Source organism: Carex rostrata, chromosome 19 (genome assembly GCF_964058835.1).
Source record: "Carex rostrata chromosome 19, lpCarRost1.2, whole genome shotgun sequence".
In the NCBI taxonomy this organism is placed as follows: Eukaryota; Viridiplantae; Streptophyta; class Magnoliopsida; order Poales; family Cyperaceae; genus Carex; species Carex rostrata.
In genome coordinates, this window is record NC_135936.1 from 45,673 (window position 1) to 71,973 (window position 26,301).

General features: G+C 35.6%; 2 protein-coding genes and 2 long non-coding RNA genes across 4 annotated transcripts; 3 read left to right on the forward strand and 1 right to left on the reverse strand.

The window, feature by feature from the left end:
- The first annotated feature begins 1,007 nt into the window (after positions 1 to 1,007).
- On the forward strand, positions 1,008 to 3,522 carry LOC144571439 (uncharacterized). Its single transcript, XR_013517511.1, has 3 exons — positions 1,008 to 1,134; positions 1,259 to 1,361; positions 3,372 to 3,522. It is a non-coding gene; the product is annotated as an uncharacterized LOC144571439 (long non-coding RNA).
- A 1,618-nt stretch (positions 3,523 to 5,140) lies between these two features.
- LOC144571964 (uncharacterized) lies at positions 5,141 to 8,886 on the forward strand. Its single transcript, XR_013517616.1, has 3 exons — positions 5,141 to 5,306; positions 7,147 to 7,256; positions 8,623 to 8,886. It is a non-coding gene; the product is annotated as an uncharacterized LOC144571964 (long non-coding RNA).
- A 9,877-nt stretch (positions 8,887 to 18,763) lies between these two features.
- On the forward strand, positions 18,764 to 21,476 carry LOC144571608 (uncharacterized). Its single transcript, XM_078320957.1, has 3 exons — positions 18,764 to 19,522; positions 20,105 to 20,377; positions 20,970 to 21,476. The coding sequence occupies exons 1-3, from the start codon at positions 18,905 to 18,907 to the stop codon at positions 21,306 to 21,308; spliced, it is 1,230 nt and encodes a 409-aa protein (XP_078177083.1). The 5' UTR covers positions 18,764 to 18,904; the 3' UTR covers positions 21,309 to 21,476.
- A 1,201-nt stretch (positions 21,477 to 22,677) lies between these two features.
- LOC144571754 (putative receptor protein kinase ZmPK1) lies at positions 22,678 to 25,702 on the reverse strand. The gene has a single exon (XM_078321123.1). The coding sequence runs from the start codon at positions 25,610 to 25,612 to the stop codon at positions 23,213 to 23,215; it is 2,400 nt and encodes a 799-aa protein (XP_078177249.1). The 5' UTR covers positions 25,613 to 25,702; the 3' UTR covers positions 22,678 to 23,212.
- Between the last annotated feature and the right edge of the window lie 599 nt (positions 25,703 to 26,301).

The following is a 26,301-nucleotide window of genomic DNA, read 5'->3' on the forward strand; positions in this document are numbered from 1 at the left end:
GGCTGAACTGGGCTCGTCCTGCTTGAGGTCGCAGGCCGAGAAGTGGTCGACTTGAGGAAGTCAAGTAATGATCTCGAGGATCGAATCCCGGAAGTAGGTAGGCCACTTCGGGGATAAGGGGAAGAATCTCGGAGATATCAAACTCTTACCTATATGATATCTCTGAGGATGTATGTGAGTGTACGAGTGTGAGTGTGTAAGAATATCAGAGTCTCTCTCTCTCTCTAATTATTCGCCCTTTTCTTACGGAACGAAGGACTTTATATAGTATACCCATATACTGCCTTTTCCCTGCCAGGGCAAGGCAGAACGTTGGTTGGTTACAAAGGTATGTGATCATGACCACGTTTAATCGTGTGAACGAAGTTGGTAACCGACATGGTAATCGGTTATAAACGGTTAATATCTCGGAATCGACTTTGGGCTGTATAACCCCCTGCAAATGTTGTTTTATCATAACTGGGCCGGCTTATCACGGGCTTCAATCATGGACTCCCGCATTGTTTCCTGGGTTGGCCTCGCCAAACGAGGTCCTAATTCTGGCTTTGTTTGTGGTCCAGATTGAAGCTATATGGGCCGTGGAACATGGCCCTATCAGAAGGTAATTGAGAAATTTTGTTCAAGTCCTCAATTTCGTGTTTTGGTACGAATTGGTACCAAATTTTACTGCTGACTATTGCTTGCTATGGTACAATGTCCTAAGTTTTAAGTAAAGTACCTAAGCAGGCCCTTTGAGATGGCTTCAGCAGTGGCCAAAAGAGAACATCACAGGCGCTCATCATCTGGTCAATGAATTTCTTCTGAGAGAGATCGTCATTCTTGGTAGCACGCTAAGTGTTTCTCACCGCGCCCTCCCAAGCTCCCATGTTGTTCTTTGTTGCAGTTTACCCTCTTCGGAGACATCAGCTCCAATTTCTCATACCTCCTATTGCTGTTCACCTTTTCCCCATTCAATTTCCACGAGTTCAAGGACGCACAGAGGCACACCCAGCACAACCCTGATCAAGTTGATAGTCGAACACGCACCACAGAGAAGATAGCAAAAGGCCCCTAATTGGGGTTGGGGAAATTGAATACAACAACAAAAAGAGAAGAGAGAAAGATAATAAAATAGAGAGGAAACAAGTTCTACCGGTAAGATTTCTTCAACTTTGCTAATGCATTTCTTTTACTACTTTAAGAATTTATCCAGAAAAAGGATTTCCAGTTCAATTTTAATTTCATCATTCATTTATTTTTGTTCTTTTAACTGAATCAGTTAGAAACTTGCATATGGTTATATACTGAGATAAGGACAGGATGCAGAACGATGACATAATATGGGACGTCATCAAGCACCACCACTGCACCTACATGGCCAAGTAATTTCAAGCTCCTCCCGATTTTATTTTATCATCCCTTCAGTGGTTTTATTTAGTATTTTTTGGGTAATTGGAGAATTGTGATATTGCTATATCCGACCTATTGTTTTGACCAATTTCACTACCAAAACACGAATTTTGAGCCATTAAATAACATCTATTATAATGATTATGCGTAGAATTGGAACTGCTGTGCTTTCATTCTTATCTTGCAGGAAAATTGGTGAAATCAAACGAATTGCTGAAGTTAAGAGACCTTGATGCGACCCTCATCAGACTTGACGCGAGGCGCATCAACCACTCAGAGCCGCACCAGCAGGTCGCAGCACCACTGCATTCGAGGCGCATCCATCACACTCCGATGAGGGTCGCTTCAATGGTGATGCGGGTCGCATCGCGAGCTTCCAGAGCAGACAGCAAAGGCCCAATAAGGGCCCAGAATTGAAGCAACCGTTTTGGAAAGTCTATAAATAGACCACCTCTGTCTCCAGAGAGGGAGTTCCGAATTTAAAGATTCAAATCCTCAAGAATTGGAGTGTTGATCAAGAAAGAAGGGAAGATCCTTGCAAGATTTCTACATTGGGTTCTATCATGATCTCTTCTCTTCTCTCTTCTTTTATGATGTTGTTTGAGTAGATCCTTCTTTGTTTCTAGGGTTGATGTAGTCTAAAGCTTTGATTGTATGTATTTTATTTGAATTTGAGTTGTTCTTGTGATCAATTGATTGTGTATCTTTCTTTTAAAACTTGATTGAGATTGTGTGATTGCATTTTATTGACTATTGTTGAATGAATCTTTCATCTCTTCTAATATCTTGATTTAGATCTTTCTTGCAATTTAATCAAGCACTTGAGATAGGTTAGAAATCTGAAAAGATAGATCAATTGAACCGAAAGGTGAGATTTCCATTTATTGAGAGATAGTGGATACCTTTAGCAAACCGATCAATTGACTTAGATTGAACACGAATAAACGAGAGTTGAAAGTTGTAGATCTAAGAAGGTGAAATTGCAATTTCCTACTAGGTTACTGGTGCTAATAAACGAGAGTTGAGGCTCAGGAATCGTAGGTAGGGTCAGTAGAACCTTGCACAATCGAATAACTCAGAAACAGGTGAAATGCTGCATTCACTCGATGGCCATGCGACTCGCATGGGAGATGATGCGAGTCGCATCACTAGGGTCGCATCAGAGATGATGCGAGTCGAGTGAATGTCCAGAGAGGCAAAGCTGAGGATGAAATCTGAAACTCTGGAAACATCCTTTTAAATTTGACTGAAACAAACATTTACTTTCTTTTGCAATCTCTTGTTATTGAATTTAGAAATTGAAATCAATTCAACCAAAGTTTGTCACTTCTAGTACCTAACTTGGATTAGTGGGAATTTAGAATCGAATTAAACCGTCCCTGAGGATCGATACCTTATTATACTATACGGATAGGATTGTGCACTTGCAGTCCTAGACGTGAGTTGATTCAAGGTTTAAAACAGGTACAACTGTACTTGGAACTTTGTAAGCACACTCTTGTAGGCGAACAAATTGTCTAGAAACCACCGCTTGAGCAACGTCCAGTTGCAATTTCGAAAACCTAATTGGCGATGAATTGTTCACTGAGATCATCTCCTTTCTCATTGTTTATGATTCAAATTAAGTTCCAGTAGGATGACAGGTCGATTTGCTGATGCCAAGTTGTTGTAAATACTCGATTATACCCAATTTTGGCTTCGTTTGTTTTCTATCAAATTAAGATGTATATTGTATGTTGAATATGTCTGATTAATTAAAGGTGAGAACTTTTCACACACCATAACATATGCTTTTAAGAAACTATCTTCTACCCTGTATGACAATAAGAAAATTTGAAATTGATTTTGGTGATGCAGACTTTTTAATAATTTAGTGGAATATGGTGGTATCCACCATTTTTAAAAAAGGAACAATAGCATTAGATTTATTAGAACTTTCTTAAATTGATTTGATTTTGACTTTGTGAGTTCACTATTTTCAGGAATATTATACCTATATATGGAAACAATAGAAAGACCTCACATGCCGAATATATTATGGGAAAGGGTTAAACTACCGAAAAGCTACATGAAGGCTCTTGAAATTATTGACAAGCACCTGGTATGTAATTCTTATTGATCAACGAATGTTTGGTGTCATAAGTTTCTGATTAAATGACTATGCAAACTTCAAGGCTTCAACCGAATTAAGTAATGGGCATATAACTACAAACAAAGTTTAGCTTGAAATAAGGAATATATTAATACTAGATAATTGCATGCTTCATCACATAAGGAAAAGTTGAAGATCAAAAGTGTGAATTACCAATTGATTGAGTAAATATAAAAGATCCACAGTAGGCAGCAATTCAATAGTATTTCATACTGGGTCAGTACTGAATAAAGGGGAATTCAGTTGTATTTCAAGGGTACCAGTTGTGAATATTTTATGGATAGATTCGCATGAAAATTGCAGGAGTTCAAAAAGAAAGCTTAGAAACAAAGAGGAATACCTCAGCACGGATAGAAAGAGCAATGCACACAAAAACAAAATTGCAGGATTGCTGCTTAATTGTTATTGTTATATTCCAAATTTTAAAACGTGATTAAGATCATTAAAATGATATTTACACTAAATAAAATTTTCTAACTAAATTAATCATCGATCGCACGTCTGATTTAAAATTAAAACAAATATGAAATTTTAAAATATAAATGAATATAAAACTTGTAGATTTAAAAACTTGTGATAGATCCTAAAATAAATTTATAATTTTCCGCAAAAATTTGTTACCAGTCGTGAGATTTAGAAAAGAAAGATAAGACAAAATAAAATTTTATTATATGAATAAATAATTTTAGTGAGCGTTAAATTGTAGAATACTTGTACCAAATTTTCATACGAACAAATTTTATGAGAGTTACAATTCTCGTTTAATTGAGAATTATAAGGATTTGATTTGATAATCATACATATATATATATATATATATACACTCTAATCAATATTAAATTATTGAATTCTGAAATCACATTATAAATACTTGAGAATTTTACGAAAAATTCGATTCACATCCTTATAATCGTAACAAAATTTTGAAACAATAAATTGAAACCAAGTTAGAACTGCTGGAATTGTCTAAGCCATTGATCCTTAATATTACACGAATCTTGAAGATATCATGCCCTTTGATTTTTGAATGAATTAGAAATTGGGAATTAACCCAATTTGATGTGGGGTTCGGGTCCATCACCTCTTCCTCTCCAGTCTCTCTTTCTCTCTCGCTTACATGCAGACCCCCCCCCCCCCCGCTCCCTCTTTTTATTCTCTTTTCCGCCTCCTTCACCTCTCCCGTGAAAACCTAAACCCGGCTCTCCTCTCTCTCTCTGAACTACGGCCCCACCCGAGAACTCCTCTCCCTCCCTCTCTCGTTTCCTTCCTATAGAAGGAAACTAATTTCCCGCTCTCGTGCAGTCCCGTCGATTGTCAGAAAACCCCTCCCCCGTACTTGACTTGTGCGCAATTTCACCTGCCCAGTGCGACTTGTGCTGTACTCGTGCCTACCCTCTGACAAGGGGGCTTGGCCGTGCTTCCTGCTCCGTACCTGCTGCCTTGTGTGAACCCGGGTAATATATATACCCCCTCTATGTTTCTTGTGGGGTTTTGCCTCTCCTCTTTCTCTCATGTGTTGAGAAAAATCTGTTCCCTCTCTCTCGTTGCATTGTTTCCTGTTTTATTTGAGATTGTAAGAATTCGAAAACCCTAGACAGTTTAGAGGTTTTCTTTGCTTGCTTGTGAGTATTTTCGGTGTCTCTCGGTGCTAATTTGGTGCTTAGAGATGCTTAAATCTGGTGGTGGTGTTGATTTCTTTCCGACGGCTGTGAGGCGACGTGACCGGCCGTTTTTGCCATCTCCATCTTGTGCTAGCTCTAATCGGGTAAATTTCGATTTACCTTGTATATTTGATGTGTTGCTTTGTCGGATTTTGAGTAGATAATTTGTCTTGCCGGGTTGTTGATTTTCCCGGAAGCAATGAGGTTTCCTTGTTCCTTGTTGCGGCATGACCTCCCTGTTTTGACCATTGATACCGTGTGTTGTTCTGTTTCGAGTCAGTACCTAGGTGCTGCCTTGTTCTGATCTGAATTGAGTTATTCCTCTTATTTTTCTGGTGCCTTGTTGAGGTGTTGTATGATGCTAATTACTCAAAATTTGAGATTTGATTTTGGTGTTTGATGCCATGCTGACATGGTGCAAATTTCCTCTTTGATCTGCCGTGTTGTGGTTGTTTGATACTATATCGGGTCTGGTTTTGTATACTTACCAGAATATTGAACTGGCAGGGACCGTATTGCAAAAATTATTTCTTAGGGATCCGAATGTAAAATGCATGCCCTTGTGTGAAATTTTATTGATTAAGGGCCAATCTGAAAAATGTGAATTTATATAGTATAAAGGGGCCGTGACCTCACTGTTGTGCTATGCATAAATAAATTAAATGTTGATTGTTTTGGGCCTTAAGGAATTGGGCTTGTTTATGAATTTGATTAATAGATTGGGCCTTTGAATTGATTGGATTATGACATGACATGATATGTATATATGAATAAATGGGCCCAATCTTAGAATAGGAAAAAGGAATTGAAATTGGACATTGGTATTGGAAATGAAAATTTTGGAATTTGGAATATTCAAAATGCGTAATTGTCGGATAAAAGACGGCTTTTAACACTTAGGTTATAATTAAGAATCGAATAAAATTGGACGCTTAAGTAAACCTAAATAGCTCGGGAGATGATTATACCGTCCAGGGTCTTGATGCCTCGATGATAGCTCATAACATAATTTGAGCAGATACTATAATAACCCGATTGGACACCTGTATGATCCCGAAACAAACCTAATGAAAACACCCAACACATTAAACTAAAATAAAAGTTTTATAAAAAAGTTTTTAAAGTTAAAATAATTCTTTTAAACATTTTTCGAACTTGTACAAAAATTCGTTGTTAATTATTAAAGGACCAATTTATTTAGCAACGGAAAGTATTTACTGGACATAGATTCGAAACGACTAATTAAACGTAGAAATTAATTTAGTTATAAAAATAACGAATTGCGCGACTTAGGAATAAATTAATTAGAAAACTCGTACGATAATTAAAGGTTCTGTTTTTAAAATTTTATAAAAGAATTATACATCTAGAATATAAAATAACTAAACTATATTAAAACGGATTATAAAAATTGCACTGACCATACAATCAATATATTTTTATTAAAATATTCGCATTAGAGATTTTTGATTATGAATTTACTTTCGAAATCGAATTTTGATCAATTAAAATTAATTGTAGTCCGTTTAAAATAAATCAAAGTAGATAGGCAATTAGAATATATTAGTTAAGTAAAACCCGTTAATTTACCATAGCTCTCGAACAATTATTTTATTTACGAATAATTCGACATTTGAATTTCTACAAGCAAATATCTTCAAATTAAATTATTAATTATATAAATTAATTTAGGATTAAATTAGATTAAATTAGATCAAAGTGAATGATCAATATCTGACGAACTTATAAAGAAATTAAGATTAACGCTAAGCTCGATGACATGAAATTAAATAATTAATATATGCCTAACCGGATCAGTCAGACTGACTGAATCGGTAATTTTATAAAATCGAACTAATCGAGAAATTGAATTGCACATTAACTGGGACGAGGGTTATAATAAATTAGCATAGATTTTAATTAGTTTAAATTACGTGATCACAGATCAGTCGACTCCGTACGAATCCGACCCGTGGGCTGATCCGACTGACCCGCAGATCGGAGCATACGTGGAGCACGCTGATTATTAGCGACTGAGACTCCAGCCCCCTCAGGTGTGAGATATCTGAATTATTCTTTTCGTGGGCGTACTCTTACCAGTCGATCCATCTGACCTGACATCTGCACTTTATTTTTAAGTAGTTGCATTAAAACTGTAGAGCATGTTTATCCTTTCTGCACTGTAGGTAGAATTGCATAAACCCTGAAAAACCTGAATTTACTATAGTTTAGGAGTAGAATAATTAAATAATATTATAAGTATATTATTAGAATATTAGGTTATTAGTTGTCTCCCTCTCGTGGAAGACAATATATTATTATTATATTACGTGCATACGCATGCATTGGTGAGAGCTGAGCAGAGCCGAGTGACTTCGTTCCGTCTTGGTGTCACTTGGCATGGGACGGCCCGATAGCCGCTAAGCTGAGGGTCACTTGATCCTTGGATAGCTTTAGGATTTATATTATATGTATAAACTTTGATTATATATATATTTTTCGATTCATTTTACCATTACGTGCGGGCCGGATACGAGCCCTGAGGTGCGAACGATTCGGGATTTATTCCTTCCCTACATTAGGAGCTACTTTGCCTAGAACGGAAGTTCCCAAGGCTAGTGCAGGCCTTGAGGAATGATGTGCAAGTGCATAAGGTCGACGAGCCTTGATGCACAGGGTCGACGAGCCCCTGATCCTATTGGTCTGGCCGGACGGTAGAGTTCTCTCCTGCTCATGAGGGAAGATATTAACTTTTTACGACTTGCATTGTATGATTTCTCCTATTGGATATGTTTGGGTGATGAATCGTTAGGCGAGATGACACACCGGATTTTGATATAACCATCGGCTAGTGTGCAGTTCTTGTGGGCAATGCGCGATGTCATTAGGCAACGTGTATCATTGTTCCCTGATCACAGTCCTTGGATTATATTATTCAGATTCTTTTGGTAATGGTATAACCATCGGCTAGTGTGCAGTTCTTGTGGAGCAATGCTCGATGTCACTAGGCATCGTGTATCATTGCTCTCTGATCACAGTCCTTGGATTATACTATTCGATTCTTATGATACTATTGGCATGGCACAGGGTGATTTACTTAATTTCATATTATTATTATTATATTTGTTCACACAGTGCTTTGGTACTGGACTCCGACTGGATTTATATCCGATATTTCACCTTGATTTTATCTTGGGTTTATTTCGCATGTTGGCATAATAGAATAATCGCATCATGGCATCATTCAAAGCATGATAAATTATATTAGATATTAATATAGGTTCACACATGTCCATATTTTCAATTGCATTCATTTTATAAATAAAAGTGCTTTGACCGTAGAGGATCCCTGAGGGGATAATTCTGGGTCACATACTGGGCGATTCGTCGCTCACCCACAAGTTGTTTCGTGGGTTTTAGGTACAGGTTCTGGCGGTCCGCAACAGGAGATGTCAGGAGCTGTCCCCGAGGGCCACACCACTTGACCTAGTTAGGAGTATGCTTTTGATTAGGTTTACGAGTCCCGTAATTTCTGTGTTATATATATACGGGCTCGATAGATCATGTATCCCCTTCTATAGATGGTGTGATTTGGATCCGAGATGGATCGAATTATATGTTATGTATGTGTATGTTTATTTATTTGCTATGTGACTGATGCTTGATATTTATATTATTTTGCTTCCGCTGCTGTTTGATTTATTATTGATGATTAGCCTTGCGTGCTTAATGACTAATTAAGCACGAGGCGAGGTTGATCACACCCTAAATCCAGAATTCCTGGTTTGGGGTGTGACAGTTATTGAGAAAAAAGCTGGATTGTTGAGAAAATCTAGACTGTTTTATGAATGTCGGTTGATTATTGAATTAGTTTGTATAATGGTGTTAATGTACTCTTCTTCAATTTGAATTTTGTTATTATCTAAGATAGTTGCATATTGCATTTATCCTGCAATCCCTTTTGTATGCACTTGTTCAATAGGTTTATATATTTCACCAAAATTTCAAATACTTCCTAATAGTTTTATATGTTTACCGCATTATATTTGGAATTGTATATTTATGTCCGTATTTTCTCTAAGAACCATCAGAAGAAATCCTGCAAGATATATCAATTTTTATTATCACATTGATTCTATATGTTGTTACGTTTACACTTTTGTACAATTTCAATTCCGATCCAAGGAGAATATGTGGTACAATGATCACAACAAAAGTAGAGAACAAATTGTTCCCCGTTTGCACCAACATACACTCGAAAACAGTTGCGGCAACGCCGCAACGAAGCATCTAGTTATATAGATTGGTGGATAATCATCCATACTCTTGAGATTTTGCATCAATTGAGCCAACTGAGAGTAATATTATTCTGATCGGCCGTTTGGAGATCAGATTGAATGGTTCGAATGTACCATAATTTAGACATTTTAAAATAGAATGTACAATATTGCAACGTGAAATTCAATACAACACGTTGTATTTTGGATTTCCTTTTTTTTTTTTAAATGATTGCCTGATATTTGATTGCAGAATAAAAATCCGCACTAATTAATTAACGCACCTTTGTCAATTGTTTTTATTATTCTATATTCCAATTTTTCAACAAAATATTTTTAGTTTATTAATCGAACAAAGGAACTCAAAAGACAATAGTCGTTCAGACATGGGTCTGAACCCTGGATTCATGAAATTTGACAGAGTCCCAAACATTTGTTGGTTATTGGTCAGAGTACGTAATTTATAAGCAAATAACAAACTCCAAAAAACTATTTGATTCACCTGTATATCCTGGTTGCTTCAAACTAAAACTGTAACAAAGAAAGATCCATGATGAATAGAGGATACGCTGACATAGTGATATCAAATTTAAGTCTCAAATATATATCGACTGTGTCAGATCTTTGAATTTAATTAATAGTTAATTAAGGTGATAAGTTGTTGAGATGATTTTCAAAGGTAATAGGTGTTGAATTTATTGCCAACTTTGTTGGATTTAATGCCAACATTGAGCATATATGTAATCTAATTATGCATTGTTTACTGTCATATATGATTGTCAATTAAAGTGATCAAATAAGGTAATAGACAATTAATATATTCATTAGGATGTGGTTCATAAATCTGTAGAACAATTTAGGCAAAAATCAAATCATTGATGGACTGATTTAGAAATTTGCAACTCAAAAATCTGTCTTTATGGAGGGTTGTGCTATCCGCACGGATATCGATGCAGTTGCACAGTTTTTGATACACCAGCACAGTTTTTGATGCACAGCACAAAATACCTTTTTCAATTTGGCAGATAACCATAAATGTTATTATATATAAGGATTGGTCCCCAAGGCACAAGGTAACCAAGAAAAACACAGAAACTGAACATATATTTTTCTCTTAATAAAAATACAGTTCTGTATGTCTTCTCTTCTTCTTCCACCATCAAAGAATAGAGAAGAGAAATCCATTAGGAAAATTTGGAGAGGATTTCTCAAGGGCCACACCTTGCTGTCTTGGAAGACTTATTCCTCGACCCGACGACAAAAGGCGAGAAGGACTTCTTGCCATTGAAGACTTGTCTCGTGGTCACGGAGACGGCTTGCTCTACAAGGCTTTGGTTATTCCATGGAAAACGACATAGAATCAGGTATTATGTTCCGCGCTTATGATTTATGTTTTGGGTCTCTTTGGCATAGAACGGTCCTTAGGTTAAGGTGGAGAATTGTTTCTCCTTCCCCGGGGTGTAAGTGTTTGACCTCTAGATGAGATGTAATTGTTTGATCTCTAGATAAGGTGTAATTGTTTGGCCTTTTATGATTCCCCAACAAGTGGTATCAGAGTCTTCCTATGCCGAAGGATTAAGTCTTTTAGGATCTAGAGAGAATAAGAAATTATTGATGATTTTTTCGTCGATTTTTTGTTTGATTTTTCTTGATTGTTTTAAATCTGAAATTTTTTTTGTTTGGAGAGCACAAAACTTGTAAAAGTTTGCAACCATAATTGTCTATTTTTAAGTTATTAAGTTGGTTAAAATTTCCTAGAAGATTTCCAATTGAAATCGCAAATTTTTAATCAAAATTCGGTCTTGGCAGATTTTGTACAACCCTCCGTGTGGATGCACAGAGGCTATACAAAATTCCGCATAGCCTTTATTGGCAAATTTTAATATGCAGTTATGGATTTCTTTTTAGTTTTTGGTGAAATTTATTTTTGATAAATTTCCTAAAACAAATATACAGTTTTGGAATTAAATTTCTAAATTTCAAATGTTACTTAAGGTGCTTCCAAAATTATGAAATCTCTCTAGATCATGAGTCAATTTCAGCATAATAAATGCAGTTTTACAGCTACTCAGAAAACAGATTCGGCCGCACGGATTTTGATGCAAAAGCACGATTTTTTATGCAAATGCACAAAATACTTTTTTAAAATTGGCAGATCGCACTAAAATTCGTGGAGGCCACAAAATTCTCTGAAAATTTACAGAATAATTTTTGAGATTAAAATTGCAGTTATTATGATGCAATTATATATATTTTTTATTTAATTGCAATTTTGTTTTATGGCTAAGATATAAATTATAATTCTTATAAAGGCATTAAAGTTGTATGTATCTTGAATTGAATTAATTGAGTCCTAATTGTACCCAAAGGTACCTCTTTTGACAAGATTAATTTAAATTCATTTTACAAAAGAAAGTTAAGGTGCAATTAATGGATGTAATCATTATCGGCCCAAAGGAAGGTAATGGTTACAAAAATTATTTGTGCAAGTGAGTGATAATAAAGTATTGTGATGACAAAAAATTTTACACATATGTCAACATTGTCGGCCCAAAGGAAGGCATGTTGCTCGGTATGTTATAGGCTATCAGTACTTTATTATTGCACCAAAGTATCATAAGAAATTGACCCGTTACCCAAAGGTAGCCGCTTAATGGAAACCGATACTTTGTTTTTAAGATGGTTTTTGAGTCTCATAAAATGTGATGATTTATTAAGATAAGTTACGATACTATGAATGTAACAATGTCGATGAAAGTTCTGTCTAGGCAAGTCGGAATTCGAAGTGTATCCTTAGGGATCCCTGACTTACCTGGGAACTTACCTGGTTGTGAAATTCGTGTGTATAGTAACAAAAAAAAGGAAAATCATCTCATATATTTGTTGGGTTTTGTGGAACGGTTCAAACCCATTAGTTTAGCTTAACAGCGGAAGTGTGTAAAACAAAAATTTTACGGTTTAAGTTAAGCTAAAAATTAAACGAGGTATGTCAGGAAACCTTCCAAGGCGGTCCACCTTCAGTATTCATTCGGCATCAAAACCTCATTTAATTCATTTACAGATCTACTCCATAATTGATTTTCTAAAGCATTAAATCTATTTACAAATTAAATAGATTAATATAACAATTTATACCTTGATTCCAAATCTCAGTTGGAATGCAGACCGAGCGAGTAGAGCCTCACCAGGGATGGAATCGACTCACAGTATCACACGTGTGATACCTCTATTGGTTATCCACCAGGACTAACCGGAGAGCGATTTATTTCTTTTGCCAGAAATACCGTAAACCGCGGAATTCTGCAGAAACACTATTCACCAAAAAAGGGGCAATTTAAATATATTTAAGACTCCAAGTTATTCTGTTTCACTTAAAAAGCAAAACAAGAAATACTGCAGAGTTTGCAAAAATATATTTTTCCGAATCTCGTAATAACCGAAACCGGGGAAGAGAGAAAAACCGATTAACGAAGTAATCAGATTAACACGTGAATTAGTGAGTCTTTCTCTCTACCCCTACCCCTCTATTTATAGAGTTTTGAGGAGGTTTGCAAAAGACCGAAATACCCCTCAAAACAAATCTATTTACCAAAAGCCCTTGACACCTCATCCTTTTATCATGTGAAATGACCAAAATACCCTTGCCACCTCACATGACACATGTCAACACATGGGAAGTCGGCACCAAGGTAAAAAAGACCATTTTGCCCTTGGCCCATTAAGGATGAATAGTAAAAGGCTTTGATTTTTGGGCTTTGACTTTGGGCTTTTAATTTTAATTAAGGCTTTGATTATTTTGGGCTTTTAAATCCATAATTTAAATCCATAATTAACAAATTAAAATCCAAATCAAATATATATAATTGTCATATACAATTATATTTCTTTTCGGTTGTTGTTCGGTAACTTTTATACAACATAACGTGTACGTTTATAAATTAACCGTTGTTTCTGCTTGTCAATTTTATATGACATTTATAATTTAATTATATCACGTATAATTAATTATAACCATCTTAATATTAATTATAATCAATTTATAATTAATCAGTAAGATTCTCCGAGTAGCTCCTATATGGTGTGACCCAATAGGATCTGTGTTATGTTGGTAAACAGAGTTAAAACTGTTTTAACTTCTGTAATCATGAGCGGCATCTGGCAACACATCATGACCATCCAATTACACAGATGATGCTGTACTGTACAATATCACGATCCAGTAAACAATTTACTTGTGTCAGTTCTTCTGTCTCATAGCTATCAGATCAGTTTCAAGGTAGATGTGTGTTATCCTTGGTAACTGTATCTTTTCTTGATCTTGAGTAGATTATCAAATATAATTACTCTTGTAATTATACCGCATGCAGATAATCTAACTCTACCAAGGGGCCCAGTGATGCTATAGCTCGTATAGAGATACGAGGGACAAGTAGTATTCTTGGCAGACTATCACTTCCTCAGCTAAGTTATACATATGGAAATGCTACCGTTATGACTGCTTTTTACGGACAGCGTTAGACAACACTTACTCATATATATTTCTTAGTGGGAATGATAAATACCTCATACTGTAGAACTTTGACACTGAATGAAAACATTAATGACACGAACACAATTCTATTTAATGTTTCATTCGGGGTCTGTCAAATACCATGTTCCTAGAACATGTATCTATGTGATTAAAATGACATCTCGTGTCAAGTGGTTTGTAAAACTTAACCATCTTTTAATCCACATACTAACCTTATAGCGGTAATTAGTGTTCCTGCTAATTACCTTGGTCAGTGACCTTTTAAGAGTATATATCATCTATATTATGGAGTTTCACAATTTCAGTCATGAACTCGAAATGATCCATAAATGCAATAATACTCACGGCAACAAAATGATATATAAATAAACATTCAATTCATGAACAAAGCTTTATGATTAAGTTATCGTATTATTGACTTCTAGATTATTACAAACTAACAATATTTTGAGCAAGTTGGGCCTTTATTTGAATGTAATTTATAAATTCATATTTTTTATTTGTGTTGTTCTTTGTGATTTTTAGTTCGTGATTTTTCAGTTAGCATTGTTAAATGCCTAAACAACATTTTTTTATGTTGAATGGAACCAACTTCAAATTTTGACATGAAAACATAGTAATAGTTCTCAGTGTCATGGATCTGGAACTTGCGTTTAGAGAAACTTGTCCTACTATTACAGATACAAGTACTTATGATCAAAAGAAGGAAAAGGAAAGTGAAACAGGTCTAATCGCATGTGTATTATGATAATGAAGAGGTTCATGAAAAGACATTAATGAGCGCTCAAGGGGTTATAAATTTTATAATCCTACAGAACATAATGTATTTGAGACAGGAAAATGCAATTTTTTTGGAGGATGTTGAGTTTGTGGGGGGTGAGAAAATAATTGATTTCGAATAGGAATATGCAAATATTCCGTTAGGTGTTACGAGTTTTGTGGATATAGATCCGAGTTTTACTCAAAACACCTATACGGACGAAATCATTATTAAAACTCAAACTCAACAAGACGAAACAACATAAAATAAAAATCCAGAGACGGGTGCAGGCCACTCAATGCTGCATAAAGTTTTGGAAGATGTTGTTGTAAGCCAGATTATTTCAGACAATGCTGGAAATCCTCAAGAAAATTCAGAAGTGCCAATAAAAAAAATATAATCATTAACTGACAATGACATTAGAAAATTACTCCATTACCTAAAGATGCAAAACTCATTAGTAATGAGGAGTAATATAAAGCTCATCTTTTCGTCAAAGATTTAAGAGATTTTCTATTTTATTTCATTTAATGAATGCAAGCATTAACTGGCTCAAATGAAGGTTAATGATTGTTAATGATTGTTAAAATTATGTGCACATAGAGTATAGTGATGATTATTATGTTTACATATAATCAATATTGTCGGCCCAAAGGAAGGCATATTGATTGATATGTTATTTGAATCATCAATACTCTATTTTTGGAAGTCTCTTTAAAGATCATATTGGCATTGGTTACGCATTTTAATTTGGAGGTTTAGTAGATGGATATTAAGACAACGTTTTTAAATGGTGACATTAATGAAACAATCTATATGGTGCAACTAAAAACCTATGTGTCAAGAGACGCAAAGTTTATAGTGTGCAAACTTAAGAAATCCATTTATGAACTAAAGAAAGTATCTCAACAATGGTATTGCAAAATCATAGTGAGATTATCTCGTTTGGTTTTGAGATAAATTTATTTAATGAATTTGTATACCTTAAGTTCTGTGGGAGTGAGTTTGTATTTCTGATTTTATATATGGATATCATATTGTTTGTCAATATCGATATAAATATGTTGCAATAAACTAAGAACTTTCTGATAAAGAATTCAGAGATGGAAGATTTTAGTGATGCATCATTTAGCCTAGGGATTGAAACACTAAGGGATGAGATCCAAAAGTATTCTAAGTTTATCCCAAAGGAATTATATCGATAAGGTTCTCCTTAAAGTATGACAAGCAAAACAGTAAACCAAAAAATAAATCTTAATAGGGAAATGAGACAAATCTAGTCTCAACAAGTGCCCGAAGTATTATTCAGTTAATGAAAGAATGCTAAAATAAAGTAAAATAAAGGAAAGAGTACAGAATGGTGAATTGAAAATAGAACATGTAGGAATAGACTCTATGTTAGAATATCCTCTTACTAAGAGATTGACACCGGCTAAGTTTGAAGAGCATGTTGCTCATATGGGTGTATCTCTATCGAGAATATTCAGTTTTAGTGGGAGTCTGTTATTTGAAATTTAATGTTCTATTTTTCATTGTAATTTTGGATATGTAACTTGTGACATGTAACAAGTGTTATATATATTATGAAGTTTTGACATTATATTTCTCGTTTATGTTTGAATATTCAGTTAATTTATGAAATTCAGTTTCAAGATTTAAGTGAGAGACCAAGTTAGAAATAGGCATGTGAAGATCACAATTGCATGTAATTTCTATGCTACACATCCACATCATGATTCATGTCATTCAGCTGTATTAGTGATGTGATTATTGAAGGTTTAGTTGTGAATAAATGCGACGAATGCCGCTTTGGTCATTTACTGGTATAATTGATGGACCGAATTGGTTTGGGAATATATAAGGAAGACAGTAAAGAAATGTCTGCGCATAAGGAACACAATGCATAATTAAAAAGTCATGACATATTGCTCAAGTGAGAGATTGTTGGATTTATTGCCAACCTCATTGTATTTAATGCCAACATTAAGCATATATGTAATCTAATTATGCATTGTTTACTGTCATATATGATTGTCAATTAAAGTGTTCAAATAAGGTAATAGACAATTAATATATTCATTAGGATGTGGTCCATAAATGTGTAGAACAATTTAGGCAAAAATCAAATCATTGATGGACTGATTTAGAAATTTGCAACTCAGAAATCTACCTTTATGGAGGGTTGTGCTGTCCGCACAGATATCAATGCAGTCGCACAGTTTTTGATGCGCCAACACGGTTTTTGATGCACAACACAAAATACCTTTTTCAATTTGACAGATAACCATAAATGTTATTATATATAAGGATTGGTCCCCAAGGCACAAGATAACTAAGAAAAATACAGAAACTGAACATATATTTTTCTCTTAAGAAAAATACAGTTCTGTGTGCATTCTCTTCTTCTTCCACCATTAAAAATAGAGAAGAGAAATCCATTAGGAAAATTTGGAGAGGATTTCTCGACCCGACGACAAAAGGCGAGAAGGACTTCTTGTCATTGAAGACTTGTCTCGTGCTCACGGAGACGGCTTGCTCTACAAGGCTTTGGTTATTCCATGGCAAACGACATGGAATCAGGTATTATGTTCCGCGCTTATGATTTATGTTTTGGGTCTCTTTGGCATAGGACGGTCCTTAGGTTAAGGTGGGGAACTGTTTATCCTTCTCCGGGGTGTAAGTGTTTGACCCCTAGATGAGATGTAATTGTTTGATCTCTAGATAAGACGTAATTGTTTGGCCTTTTATGATTCCCCAACAATAGGTTCACGTCAAGTAGTGGATACAATATGAAAAATAAAATTATAAACCTTCTGCATGATAAAAATATACTATACACATTTAATCATTTTATTATGCAAAATTGACATATGCATCAATTTTTTTGGTAATTGAATAATAATATAGTCCAACATCGGCTTATATAATTACGCATAACTAATACAAATTAGATCCAATGCCAACCCATTGTTGCAATTAATGGGTAAGATCAAATTATTCTACAGTACATAAAATGAGAAATTAAAATAATTAGTTTTTAGTCTAGCGACAAAAGTAATGTACTTCGTGTGAAAGGTAGTTTGTTTGAAATTCAGATAGAGAAATCTCTTATAAATATTAAAATAGTTGGGCGAATTGATCTTCAATTTTTACTCAAAAAAATATAAAAAAAAACATTAGGTTTATAATCAATAATCCATAAAAAATTTCAAAATAAATAAGATGTTGGCAACTGTTAATAATATTAAATTTTTCATAATACTAATGTTATTTTTTGTTGATAATTCCTCCCGCCTCAAGGCACAAGACTTGCACACTTCAAGACTTATACCCATCGAACCGAATTTTTTTAAAAATATCTCCTGAGGCTACAGATTGGCTCTACGGTCCCTCCAAAATGGAGCTGTAGATTGGCTTTGCGACCGGAGTAAATGTGAAATTCTTCCAAAATAAAGGTGTTTTGATTTTTTAATTTTTTATTACGGTATATAAAAAAAATTCTGCCCATTGAATTTACCAAGCATTGTCCGTAACTTCAATTATTTTCTCTTATTTATAAATGATCGGTGTGCTATACAACTAGTACATCACTATTTTATATTGGAAAAACATCACAACATTCAGGATGCTGGTAGAAACCAAAAGCATTAGACGGTAGAAACCAATCACTTGGTAAAATACGAACTTTCTCAAGGCAATATGCAAAATTGAAGTATTGCCGCAACCACTCTAATTCTTGGGCAATCTCAGCTTTTAGTTAGGCACAAACACATACTGGATATAAAATGAATTTACCTCATTAGTCATTACAACCTAAAAACCAACCAACAATACTGGACTTTTTTGTAAAAATTTTTTGGTGGATATTAAAAGAAGTCGGTAAAAAAAAAGAAAAAAAGACGGGATTTTCATTTTAATTCAAAAAAAATACCAAAAGCCCAAGTCAATTTTGATTTTTCCTGATCAAAACCAAGAGAAATAGAAGAAAAGGAAAGAAAAAAAGAAGGCCCAAGTCCAACCGCTCTAGCTTCTCTGTCCTAAGTCCAAGCCTCCCTACTAACTTTTCTCCCTTTTGCCTCGCTCAAACTCTAAAGACTCCGATTGAGTTCTGATTTTCTATTGTAGCTCACTGCCATGGCGAATCCTTCAAGACGAACCATCGATTGCATCCAGAGGCTCTATTCGCATAGAACCCTACTGAATCCGATCAATCCGCGCTCTAATCTCTCTCAAATCTATCAAATACACCATTATACGACCTCCAATAGTATCTTTTCTCGTATTCTTACACAAAACTACACTTCGCTCTCGCATCCCTACAATGGCCTTAATGGGAGTATATTTTCTAGGATTTCCCGATCTGGTTGTTCCATTTCAAGGCGCATTAGCAACCAAAACCTCACAAAGCTTCAATCTCTCGGTTCAGGCCTCAAAGGTCTTGGCTCATTTAGGCTTGTCTCAGTTAGAAATTTTAGTTCACTTAAATCCGGCTCCAATTTGGGGAAATCAGCCATAGACAAACCACTGAATGCTGCAAAATCAGTGATTTCACGTTATAGAGAGGCGGTTGGCTTGCAAATTGAGGCCTTTTGGAAGAAAAATTACATGGTTGTGGTAGGTGCTGGTGCAATAGTCTTGTGCATTTTACTGTGGAGATTGATGTTTGGTATAGCTGATATGACTATTGGAATTTCTGAAGGATTGGCTAAGTATGGATTTCTTGCACTCGCTACAGCTATGGTTTCTTTTGCAGTAAGTGAACTTACTAGTTATATTTAACTTATGAATTTGCAACTTAACCAGATCATGCCTCAATTGGCTGTCAACTTTACAAATCTAAGTATAAGTGCAATCAGATCTAATCTCCAGTTGTTCAATTGGACCTCATTGTGACCCAAACTAGCATTAACTTATGTTTGACTATGCAATTAAGCACCAAATAAGCCAATAGCAATTAAAAAAATAAATTGAGAAACAAGGGGTATAACTGCTACAGGTGCTTCTTATCTGTCTTCTAGATTATAATTTGGTAATCATGTCACCCAACATCTAACATTCGAGATCGAATATGGTTTGGTGTACCGTGTGACCCTGTATTTATATGACTTTACATTGAAAGGGGAAAATTTTGAAAAATATTACACCCTATTTGCAGATATTAGTAATGTTTGGTGTTTATTTTGTATATTTGCAATGAACTTGTGCTAGGGACTGGATTAGACAAAAAAAGATTTGGTGGTTATCATAAAGCTGAAGCCCTAAAATATGAGGTGCAATATGCAAATTAGCTATATAAACCACCCATTTCTCCCTTTTCACCTTTCTTATTTTTAGATCTTGTATCTACGGTCAAGATTCACTGTAAACCCAGATAAGGTGTATCGAATTGCAATGCGTAAACTGAACACGTCTCCTGCTGTCCTAGAAGTAATGGGTGCACCTCTTACTGGTACAGATGTGAGAGCCTATGTCATGTCAGGTGGTGGGCCTAAGCTGAAGAATTTTAAATTTAGGCTTGGTGGAAAGAGGTGTTTTCTGATTTTTCCCATTAGGGGCAGTGAAAAAAGAGGTCTCGTCAGTGTTGAAGTTAAGAAGAAAAAAGGCCAGGTACTTTATGCTAATTTCAGTTAGTTATTACTGATTGATATCACGTAATACCAACTGATACATATAAATTGCTGGTCTCTAATAGCGTACAGTATCAAATAGTAAGAGACTCATTCCCAGTTCAGAATGGTATTTTGCATTACACCCACTAATTAAACATATGCGCAAATAAAGCCAACAATTCTATTATTTGCAACTAACACTAATTTTTTTTTGTAGTTTCTTTGCTAAACTAACTTATATAGGCCAAACTGAAATATTTGCCACAACCCCCAAAAGTTTGAATGAGTAGTTTCAAATCTGACAAATGTTGGTTTCATTGCCAATATGGTACTACTTCGGAAAAGAAGCGGTATACTACGATGCTGCCAGTTTCATTTTGAAACAAACCAAATGTGTTATATCACTCGGACAAACCACATTGTATCTTCCAGAGAAAAGTAAACAAATTTGTATTATCTCAAACCATGTTGTATTGAAACATCAGCGACAACAACTTGGTACAAATTCCATGCATACAGAGAAATCTGAGCTAACTATATTGTTTTCTATATTTTCTGTGCTGTTAGTTATTAACGTTGTTTTTTATTAGTATGATGTGAAGCTACTTGCGGTTGACATTCCAATGGCATCGGGTCATGACCAGAGATTATTTGTAATTGGAGATGAGAAAGAATACAAGGTAGGTGGGGGTTTAATCTCTGAATTGCGGGACCCGATCGTCACTGCCATGACAGCTGAGAAGGAGTTTGATGACTTAGATGAAAAGGAAGAGGAAGAGGATGAGCTAAGAGAAAAGCAGGAGGCTGAAAGAAAGCAGAAAGAGGAAGAAGAGAGAGCATTAGAAGAAGAGGTGAGAAGGCGTGAAGAGGCTGAAAGAGAAAAACTTATAGAGCAGGAACAAAAGAAGTTAGAGAAGTCTAGTTCTTAGTTGTTTTCCCCATTAACGGGGGTCTTCTTCTCTTTGTTGCTAATAAAAAAATTGTTTATTTCCCCCCTCTATTGAAAGGATTAATGCATGTTAGAGTGATTTGTTCTTTTTTTCAGAAGAACAGCTTGAAAGGTTTAATAATTCAAGCAAACTAAGGTTTTCTCTTCATACAAGCTGAAATTTTGCTATCTGCATTCAGTTAATTTGGGTCTGTTTATTTTTGCTTTCATTCCATGTTTGGAAGGTGGAGGGGTAACTGAGATGTAAGTTCCAAGAGAAGGTAACATTGGATATAGTTAACGGAGCTCGGATGATAAAATATGTTGTACTTTTTTTTTTTTTGAGTAAAACCCGTAGGATGTTGTACTCATCTATCTCATTATATAGTGCCTACTAGTTGCTGCTCAGCCTACTAGTTTATTCTTTTATTTATTTATACATTTATTATTGTGTTGTCTTTTTTATGGTTAATTGCACAAAATAAGGGTAAATAGAGATAATTTGGGTCTTTGGAACTTGAATATGAATATAGTCGAAGTTGTATATGAAAAAATTAATCGTTCTCCTCCGCCGGACAGATCTAAACTAATTCGTAAACTTATGAATTGGACCTTCAATTTCTTTGGAACTAAAAAAGTTTCCACGTGCCGACACGTGCCATTTTCATTTTCTTCCAGTGTTGTGTTCAGTTTTCTGTACTCATCTAGCACAGCAAAGGGATATCACACTACCATTTTCTTCCAGTGTTGTGTTCAGTTTTCTGTACTCATCTAGCACAGCAAAGGGATATCACACTAGTAGTATGTGTATCATTTTAATTTAGGTCAGCTGGAGAGGCTACAGAGTCTAGACCTTCAGAAGTTCAGATTGTGCTAAAACGTTTGTAAACAAGCAAGTAATGTATTTCTCTTTCTGTTTTTGTTGGTTCCCTGGGGCGAATGCAAGAGAAGAAAGAAGTGTCAGAAGATTAAGGCCCCTTACATCCCTATACACCACCATGTGTATTAATTGTTGCCATGGTGATGTGGTGATATTTGCTGAAAGTAGCAAAGCGCTCGTGCAAAATTAAACTATTTGTTGTATTAATTTAAGCAGAGAATCATTTGTTTCTTTTAACATGATTTTGATAGGTCTAACTTCACATTGAAGTTTAAATGGACAAACCCACAGCTCCTAAGAATGGTAAATGAGAAGCGTTCAGTAACTTAAATAAAATGCTAATAAACCATCTGGATCTAATAATTAAGCAACTTGTTGCATAATCTAATGCAACTAAGATCAAGTACTGCTAAAGTCACTTAATGATAAAGTCGATCGCTTCACAATTTATTCTGTCTTCATCATAATCAGATAGAATTGATCATTAGAATTTATCTTTTATTCTGGCCCACGCTAAAGAAGTTAGATCTGATTTTTCCCAAATTTAATCAGTCATCACACACTAATCCCACATGATGCTTAGTTTCGACCAGCTAGCAGGAATTCTATCCAAATGCTCTAACTCTCTTTAATTGCCGTTGCAAATAAAGTGCATATATGTTTTCACCATACTAACCTCTCACTCTGTAAAATAATCTATTACAAAGATCAAATTTTAATAAATAATCTGGCATTAACTAAACTATCATCTGATTCTGATTCTGATTTTGGGTATATTTTTGCAATTAAACGTCTCTTAGTTCTGCTCAAATCTTAACTAACACTCAATTACAGCAGTCATGTAATTAAAATCTTCTTTTGCTAAAATATTATACAAGTTCAATCACAATAAGCAATACAGGTCTAACAAAAATATAAACGCCTAATTACAGCAATTTTTGCCAGCAAGCTCAACTTCTGCTACGGGAACCAAGTTTCAACAAACTTCAACCTGCAAACTCAAAGATTTTGGATACAATAAATAATTATAAAGAATCTGCTTCATAATCCAAGGAAAGGAGCATCTGCAGCACATAGTTCATCTTTGGCCTCTTATCTGGTTCCTCTTCTACACAAATAGTAGCCAGCTCCAGCATTGCCACGGCTTGCTCGCGATCAAAACACCCTTCCAATTGAGCATCCACCAACTGATAGATCCAATACTCATCCCGCTTTAGTTTCTCCCAGATAATCTCAACCAGCCTCCTCACACCAAGTTCCTCCTTTTCTCCATCTATCACCATGTTTGAAACCCGGACACCTGTCACCAGTTCTAGGAGCACAACTCCGAAGCTATAGACATCTACTTTTGCAGTAATTGGAAGATTGTATGCCCATTCAGGAGCGATGTAACCTTTCGTCCCTCGAATATCCGAAACCTTGGTACGAGAACCTCCCCTGTGTAGAAATTTCACCATGCCAAAGTCTGTAATCTTGGGCTCGAGATTTGCGTCTAGCAATATGTTCTCAGGTTTCATGTCACAATGGATAACCCATTCGAGACATTCATGATGAAGGTAGGCCAACCCCTTTGCTACCCCTATTGCAATCTTGTACCTTTGCTTCCATCCAATCAATTTACCATTGTCCTCTTCACTGAATAACATTTTATCCAACGATCCATTCTCTATGTGCTCAGAAATCAAGATTCTGTGTGTACCTTCTGAGCAGAAACCCCAAATTCTTACTAGGTTCATATGGTAAATGCGACCTATGACACTCAATTCTGCTTGGAACTCTTCCTCTCCTTGGGTCATGTATTCCAATTTTTTCACAGCTACCGATCTTTCATCATTCAAGATTCCCTTATAAACTACCCCTGATGCTCCCCTCCCAAGCTCATCCCGAAACTTTTCAGTAGCTTTCACAATCTCCTTGTAGGTATATCTTCGAAATTGATCACTTATTGCTTTATATCCTTCTAGTAATTCAATTGGTTCACCCTCTTTTCTATAAATAAACAAACATCCCAGAGCAATGAACAAAACCTCTATTACAAAAAATGCAGCAACAAACCCATACAAGTAGACTAACTTCCCAATTCCTTGGCTTTTGGAATTGATATCTGAGAAATTTGCCCAAACTTCTTTCACATTGCAATTGAGTTTGGATGCTTTAGGGTTGTAAAACCAGCTGGATTGTGGTATGTACTCATTTGTGACATTAATAACTTGCGGAAGTTTGAGGAATATGGTACCCTGCAAGTCTGGAGCGGTCAAGCCATTATAGAGCTGAGATTTGAGGTAGCACATGCCAAATGCGTTATGATAAGCAACAGCAACACATGAGCAATCTCTCATACACCAGACTTGGCAATCATCAGGTGAAATGTATGTTGTGTGATTATAATCATAACCCGGAAAGTCAGTAGCAGGAAGTGGCACCATCTGCATTTTATCACCACAAATAAGCTGAATAGTTGGCTTACATCCTTTACGCCAATCACTTGTGTCCCTCATCTCGTAACCGGGAGGGCATGAACATGAGGGCACAGGAATGTATTGGCAAATTCCATTATTACCACACAACCCATGGATTTTGCATGGCTGAGCAAGAACTTGATATGAAATCGACCAACTTCCTTCCAACTCATCTAAACTATAGAGCCGGAGAATACCATCAGAGTCTAGAGTTAGCCTTCTTTTGATCATAGAACCTAAATCAGAAGCTTGAAATGCAAGGTTATCAGTTGACGAAAACTGCCCTTCCTCATCAAGGATTCCTTTCTGGGTTCTATTAAAGTAAAACCTATTGTTGCTCCACTGATTAGTATCCGCATCAGGGAAGTAGATGCTCCTTACCTCCAAACCAACGTAAAACAGTGATAATATCCCATAGTCACTATATTCAAAGCTGTAATTGCTTGAAGAATTATGAGATATGTTAGCTGATACCAGTTTTGTGGTTTGTATGATTGATTGACTTGGTAATAATGTATCAGTAGGATGATCAAAGCTTTGCCATAGTTTGTTAGAGTTATAATCTAAAACTACAAGGTTCCCATTTTCTAGTATCTCAGCATGACTTGCTTCTGGGATGTTTGTGTTGGTGCTCCAGATGATCTCTCCATCATGGTCGATCAAAACCATGTTGCCTCCCTTCCGCAAAACCACAGCCGATCCTATGCCATTGACAGGTCTACTGGGGTTTGCACTCCAAACCACGGTTTTGTTAGCAGATTTAGAGAACCAAATTGAGAAAGTGAAGGAGTTTTTACCGACATCGCGGAAGCCACAAGAGAAGGTACCTTTTGGTGAGATGAGGAGAGCTGAGGAATCTTGAACTAACAGAGAAGAACCCTTGTGGAGGCGATTGTCCGTGGCCATGGTGAACACCAATGGAGAGAATATGAAGATTAAATAAACGGAAGCTAATATGGTGTGCATATTGTTTCTTCTTCTATCTTTCGAAGAAGCAAAATGGGTATGTGTGTCTGTGTGTATTTCTGCCAATGATTTTGTAATTGTAATATAATCAACGCGGAGGAATATTCAATATGAAGCTTTGTTGAAGTAAGCTTTTAAAATGATATGCATCGTAAAATAAAGTGCTCGAACGAGCATTGTCTTATGTCATCTCCTTTTGTGTGAAACGGGTCTAATAAAAATAGTGATTGGTCCTTTTTTGTTGTCATCTAGTTGAGTGTTAAAACGGATGTTGTGATGATTGTGAATTTGTGATTGTAAATTGGTTCTATTGCCATTTGCCAAGTCAAAAACTGTGTATAGTAGGTAGGATGCATGTGATGTCTTATGGTTGTAATAGCTTTAAAATTTTGTTTGAATATTGGAATACCAGTGGTTTGGTAGCAAATCAGCATTCCAAGTGCTATTAATTAATAAATAGACAAGCAAGACTTGCAAAAGGCCCCCGGCATCGGTCAACTAAAAAAGGTCAACTTTAGTGTTCTTAGAAGGTTGATTAGTAACCGGTGTCTCTCTCGGACTTATGTTCTGCCAAATTATTGAAAATATTAGCTAGATAAACACGACAAATAAAAGAAAAATATATATTTTTTTTGTTATATCCTAACTGAATTTAATTTATCTGATGTCCCCCGCAGAATAAAAAAAAG

What these genes read in the sequence shown, in the direction of transcription:
- LOC144571608 (XM_078320957.1), top strand. Translation starts at nt 18,905, where the DNA reads ATGGCGAATCCTTCAAGACGAACCATCGATTGCATCCAGAGGCTCTAT. An exon ending in CAGCTATGGTTTCTTTTGCA is followed by an intron (nt 19,523 to 20,104) that starts GTAAGTGAACTT and finishes TCTTATTTTTAG; the next exon opens with ATCTTGTATCTACGGTCAAG. An exon ending in TTAAGAAGAAAAAAGGCCAG is followed by an intron (nt 20,378 to 20,969) that starts GTACTTTATGCT and finishes GTTTTTTATTAG; the next exon opens with TATGATGTGAAGCTACTTGC.
- LOC144571754 (XM_078321123.1), bottom strand. Translation starts at nt 25,612, where the DNA reads ATGCACACCATATTAGCTTCCGTTTATTTAATCTTCATATTCTCTCCA.